Genomic DNA, 6,373 nt, shown 5'->3' with positions numbered 1-6,373 from the left:
TTAGTGCATTAAGTAGGTACATACGTAGGTACATACCTATTTGTAAAATAAACTTATTGTCATAGATAATTGACTATTTAATTTATAAAGTTGTAAACTACCGACCGATATCTTTGCTGAGTCATATTTACAAATTATTTACCATTTCATTATTTCTTTACATTTCTTACATTTCTTATTAAGCTTTTGTGGTGGGTGACTTGAATTCGAGATGAGTTGCTCGATTTACCACCCCCTCGGTGTGACGCCCGCTTTGTACGCCCGCTTACGGCGGCCCCGTTGCTAGAGCTCTTGTTAACAAATTTTCAAGTTGAGCCCGTAAGCTCACCCACCCGCCCGGGCATAGCTGGAATAGCCCCGTAGGCTACCAGCGAATAGGTACGTAGGGAAAAAAAGAATCTGAAAAAGTAATCTGCGAAAAGTATCCTCCTCAAAACAATGTTAAAAACAAAACATAACAAAAAGGCTTAATGAATAGATTTTGGTAGTGGTTTGGAATGGTTTGGAACAAGTTTCCCAATTCAGTATTCCTATTACAAAAAAGCGGTACTCATTATAGAAGGTATCTTCCAAGAAAACGCGGATCGAACTAAAGTTCGTAATTGTAGCTTAAAAACCACATAATATCTGTGCAAAGCTGTACGAAATATCTAAATTAAATAGGAACAAAATTTCCGGGGTAAGCCTTAGTAAATTCCATAATTTTGCTGAAAAGTTGTTGAATTTTGTATCTTTTATTCCTATCTTATTTTATTAAATTTTGTGCCATACTAAGATTTAGATTATCTTAGTTAATTCGTTTGATTTTTGAAAAATGCATACATATTTAAGAAAAATTAAACCAGATATCCTTTGCCTACTTAGTAGGAAAAAAAACAAGAAGACAACGACAAGTGACAAAAACAGTTCTGAAACCTAGACATAGATTATAGCCAACATATGTGGGTGTTTTTTTAAGGTTATGTTGTTTAATTTTTTGTGTGATACATGTGTTAGAATTCATACTGACCAAACATTCTTCTCGTCACTGATTGTGAATTTACACTAATAGTTAAAATGCAGCACGATGACGTAAGTTCCATACTACAGTATATGTCTCTTTGTGCTGTGCTAAATAATTAACGATTGATATTTTACAGGTTGTGTGGGCCATTATAAATAAAACACACTGTTCGCATAAAGTAACGTAAGAATTACCATATTATACTGTTTATTCGTGATTTATGAATTTATTTATTTGAAAATAAGTTTAAATTTTAACTCGATTACGTTTTAGTACAAAGACTCAGCAGTTTTGTCGGAATGAGTACAACTTGACCGGTCTATGTAGTAGATCTTCATGTCCACTTGCCAACAGCAAATATGCTACAATAAGAGAAGAAAATGGCATTATTTATTTGTATATGAAGACAGCTGAGAGGTTAGTAAAGTGTTATTTTTAAATAGTTTTTGAAAACTATTATTAGAACATTGCCATCCACTTTGTAACTTTTTTAAATTTTAAAGTTTCATATAATATTCAATTTAACTTCAAAGTGAAGCTTAAAGTCTTAACAGAAAATTGGGTTAATTTTGATTTTTCATTAAAAAAATTTTTACTCTGTGTTGGTGTCAGTAAGAAAACACTATACTAAAAATGTTTGTATAATACACAGTAGTTTGTATAATACGTGTCATAATACCTAAATTGTAATTATGTAATAGCTTGATATAAACTGAAAACCAGATTATTTTCCTAGGCTTAAAGTAATTCTTATCTTACCCACCCCATATTTCCTGAAAACATGTCCAAAGAAGCAATTTTTGTAATAAATAATATTGTAAACAATATATAAAGCTTAAAATTTTCTGGAACTGAAAATATGAATTTTCAAAACTGGTCCACTGCATAGAATACATATATTATTGTTTGGGTCTTTCTAACAGTACGTACAGATGTCATTTAATTACTAAATTAAATTACTTCTTTAAATTTTTTCAGAATAATGTTCCCAGCAAAACAATGGGAGAAAGTGAAACTGTCCAGAAACTTTGAGAAGGCAATACATCAAATAAATGAAAACTTATTGTACTGGCCTGCATTTATTAAAGCTAAATGCAAACAAAGATTTGTGAAGATAACACAGTATTTGATACGTATGAGAAAACTCAAATTGAGGAGAGTGTAAGTCACCTTTTTATTCTATGTTATAAATTTAAACAGTAAATAAACCTATAAACCCTGTACACTAATCTGAATGGGAATAAACACACACAATACATTTTGTAAGAGATAGCTACAATATTATGTTGTGGATATCAAAACAACGCACACTGAAAATTACCAATAAGTTGATATATTGGTTTATTAAGGGACAATAGAAATAAGAGTTACACACTAACACAGAAATAAGAGTTACAGTTAAGTGGACATCAATTATTATTTAAAAAAACACGTGCGGCACTCAGGGACTGCTGCAGTAAAGCTATTGCATAGCATTTTTATCAACTTATGCAATTATAATTAGACAATAATAATGTAATATTAACACCTTAAATGTGGAAGTGGGTTAGTATGTCTCCTCTGTATCTCTGTGGGCTGAAAAAGACTAAGACATCTTTGTTGTTTTGAAGTTGTCACTGCAATTAGATTTCGTGTAGAGAAGTGATGAATATGATATGATCTAGGAGAAGGATCTTCTAGGATGTCCTAATAAAACAGATTGCCTGCCGTGAAAGTATTAATAATTATTTTTGTAAAATATTTATGCTAAATCACTTTGTAAAATCAATTAATTTTTATTAATTTTCGATTCAAACCTGAATCAAAATGTGTGATATCATAAGTGACTAAATCTGTAATCTGTAATCAATGATAATTAATGTTTTTTAGTCTAAAATGACATCATTTGTATCAAGTTCACATTCTGTTGAGTTTTGCACCAGAACTTCGTGATGTAGGATGATATCTGATGATGATATATATTCTGATAGTAATCTAGTTATACTGAATTCCAGGAAAGAATTAGTACCAATACAGCGTAAGATAGAAAGACGGGAGAGAAGAAGAGAAGAGAAGGCTTTAGTTGCTGCCAGAATAGATAATGCAATAGAAAAGCAATTGTTAGAGAGATTAAAAAAAGGCACTGTAAGTGAATTTTTTTTGGTATCTATACAAGACGTCACAGTTTCAAGTGGAAACTGCAATTAGTATATTTACATAAAATTTTATTAAAATCCTATAGATATTAAATAGTATTAATAATTAATTGAGACTTTTTGATAAGGGTTTTATTTGTGGACCTTTGTGAATTGTTAAAATAATTTCATCATTTCATAATTTGAAGCATAATTCAGAATAAGTGAGGTTAAATTAAATATAATAAAAATAAAATAGTGAATTAAATATATATAATATATTGGTATATATATGGTTTAATTCATTTTATATATATATATTAAATTCTCATGGTTTAATTCATGTAGTAACTCTGAACTCTGTACAGGTATAAGAAAGATTATTGGTTAGTCAATATCTCTGTTGAATATTTTAATACGCATATTTTAGCTTTTGATGTAAATATGAAACTGTTATTGATTTAATTTGTCATTTTTAATATATAATTAAGAGCTTTCTATTAGTTCTATGATATTTTAAATTATTTCAGTATAATGACATCTACAACTTCCCACAAATGGCATTTGATGCTGCACTAAAAGCAGAAGAGATATCTGATGAAAGCGAATCTGAAAAGGAAGATGAAGATGAAGTGGAGAGAGAAATTGAACCAGAGTTGGAAAGGGAACTGGAGAAGGCAGTCGAACAAACTGATGAGTTTGTTGAGGCTGACAGTGATATCGACAGTGCTGAGGTATGCAGAATAAGCTGATATGAGTTATTGCATTATCCAATACAATCCAATCCAAAAAGTTTTAGAGTCGCATAGAGTAGAGTAGAGGTTTTCAACCTTTTTTGGCTTGTAAATCTATTAACCGCAACATCCATTATTTTTTACATGTCTCCCGTTTTAGTTTATTATATCGTTACATAAAAATATATTAACTGGTAATTGTACAAAATTGTAAAAGAATCCTTAGTGAAAGCTTTATTACTGCTTTACTGTGACAGGTTTTGATAAATGTCTTTTTTTTACAAAATTCCATATATAGTTTAAAAGTTATAGTTTAAAAAAGAATGTTTGTATTGCATTATTTTGTAGAATCTTATTTTTTTTTTGATATCATGGAATTCCTGAGTCTCACACCAATTCTGTGTATTTACATCATCAATCATTGTGAATCTGATTTTTTCCAAACATGTCTTGAATTCTTAGAAAATTCTATAAATTCTTCTTTATCAAATTCCAGGAGAGTGATTCTGGAAGGAAAGAAAATGTTGATGTCAACAGTGATTTTGAGTCTGAAACTTCTGATATCGAGGTAAAAAAAATTTTATTTAACTCGTTTGAAAATAAGTAACTAATGAAAACAAACGAAACGAATAATTAATAAAAATAAAGGACATTGATAAATGTGTATTTCCATTCGCAGGACGTGGCGGAATCGGTACTGAGAAAGAAAAAGCCTCGCGTTGAAATTGAATATGAAACGGAGTCCGTCGCTAGCGTTTCTAAAAAGAAATTAAAGCATTGACAGAAATAAATTTGTTATTTTATTATGGCAATTTTTTTAATAAAAATAGATAAGTCCGTTTTCCAGAGGTTAGTCCAAGTTCAGAAGTGCTCTGGTAACACCATCTGTAGGCAAAAGCAATAAATGCTTAATAATGCTTGTGTATCGATTCTTCTCAGTAGTACACTACGGGCGGAGTGGTCGTGGTTACGTATGTCTTTATGTTTGGTTGCGGCTTTTGAGAGACTTCTCCATCTCTCTCTATTTGTGGCGGTACGTGTATACTCAGTAAGGGAACACTTCGTAGATAACTTAACCAAGTCTGTCCACCTTGTGGATGATCGGCCGCGAGAGCGTTGACCGTCTACCCTTCCTTGAACCACTAAACGTTACAATGAGCTTTCATTACGAATGATACGTCCAAACATATTAAGGATTCGCAATTGCACAATCGACGAAAGCCTTTGTTTGATTTGGAGCTCTTTGAGGATGGATACATTAGTGCAGTGAGCAGTCCATTTTATCCTCAGCATGCGTCTCCAGCACCACATCTCTTCATAAATAAACGATGTGTATCGATATCTCTTCATAAATAAACAGACATTATTCGCCTTTTAAGTAAATTACAGGCAGCTCATCAGGAGACACGAAATCGAAGTTTTTTTAATGTAGATATGACGAGTGTGTGTTAGACGATTTAAATTATTCATTACACATATTATTATTATTATTTATATTAACTAGCTTTCCGCTCGCAGCTTTACCTGTTTGGATTACAACTTATATCGCGTCAGTGGATATCCGTGGACAGCGGTGGAATCAGGGTTGCCTTTTCCAGGAGTCAAATTATTTACTTACGAAATTTCGTCAAAACCTTATTATTGTCGTATTAAATGTAGACGTAACTTTACCATCTAAACTGGAGGTGAATTCAAAAAATCTTTGACTGACTTGTTTTTTTTTTTGTAACAGTCTATTTTAATGAGTCTTGTCTTTGCTCAATAATATTTTCTGTTTTATAACTGAAACTATGAAAACCTAATTACTAGTTAGTCCAGGAGAAGGCGCAACGTTCACGTGAGTGAACAAATAAATAGACCGAAGAAATCATTCTAAAATTAGCTATTTTATATTCAATTAGGCTTCTTAATTACCCCTTTATTATTTTTCATTACTTTACGTCAATTTACAAACACCGAATTCAGTTATAAGAATAGATACATTAGTTTAAATTGATATTAGACATGAGTAAACTCGGAAAAGAAAACTCCGAAATAGATTTTGAAACAAGACTCTCTTACCTTTAGTATAAATATCGTGTAACATTCGTTAGTTATATTCAGTGTTGTAGAAGCAATGTTGCGTGATTTGATTCAGAGCTTACACGTATATCGTACAGAATGTGGGGGCGTGCGCGACTACCGACAAACACCAGTTATTGCGGCCATAACTTGTGTTATGACGCCATTTTGTACGCTCCAAACAATATTGTTTACTATTAGATGCGTTGTGTACATACCTATTTGTGGATGTTTTGACATAGCTGAATTTATTTTTAGTTCGTAAAAGAACGTTTTGAATTTAATAATAATATGTAACGATAGAGTATAGGCATACATATTAAGTAGAAATGAGCTAGAAGAACTTCCTAACTTCGAAGTTGTCGTGGGATCCAATAGGCGAGTACCAATTTTTCTAATGAAATACGTACCTACTTAACAAATGCTCACGATTGACTTCCACAGTGAAGGAATAGAATCGT

The 6,373-nt window shown here is 31.5% G+C and overlaps 1 protein-coding gene across 1 annotated transcript; it reads left to right on the top strand.

Moving 5' to 3' along the window:
• Positions 1-912: 912 nt before the first annotated feature.
• Positions 913-4,642, top strand: Rbm13 (RNA-binding motif protein 13). Its single transcript, XM_028172743.2, has 8 exons — positions 913-1,071; positions 1,140-1,186; positions 1,277-1,420; positions 1,982-2,164; positions 2,998-3,127; positions 3,648-3,851; positions 4,348-4,419; positions 4,531-4,642. The coding sequence occupies exons 1-8, from the start codon at positions 1,057-1,059 to the stop codon at positions 4,630-4,632; spliced, it is 897 nt and encodes a 298-aa protein (XP_028028544.1). The 5' UTR covers positions 913-1,056; the 3' UTR covers positions 4,633-4,642.
• The last annotated feature ends 1,731 nt before the right edge of the window (positions 4,643-6,373 follow it).

The sequence above is a fragment of the Bombyx mandarina genome, chromosome 13, assembly GCF_030267445.1.
Source record: "Bombyx mandarina strain Sakado chromosome 13, ASM3026744v2".
Classification (NCBI taxonomy): Eukaryota; Metazoa; Arthropoda; class Insecta; order Lepidoptera; family Bombycidae; genus Bombyx; species Bombyx mandarina.
This window is presented reverse-complemented; position numbering and strand designations above follow the sequence as displayed.

What these genes read in the sequence shown, in the direction of transcription:
- Rbm13 (XM_028172743.2), top strand. An exon ending in AGAGATTAAAAAAAGGCACT is followed by an intron (nt 3,128 to 3,647) that starts GTAAGTGAATTT and finishes AAATTATTTCAG; the next exon opens with TATAATGACATCTACAACTT. An exon ending in GTGATATCGACAGTGCTGAG is followed by an intron (nt 3,852 to 4,347) that starts GTATGCAGAATA and finishes ATCAAATTCCAG; the next exon opens with GAGAGTGATTCTGGAAGGAA.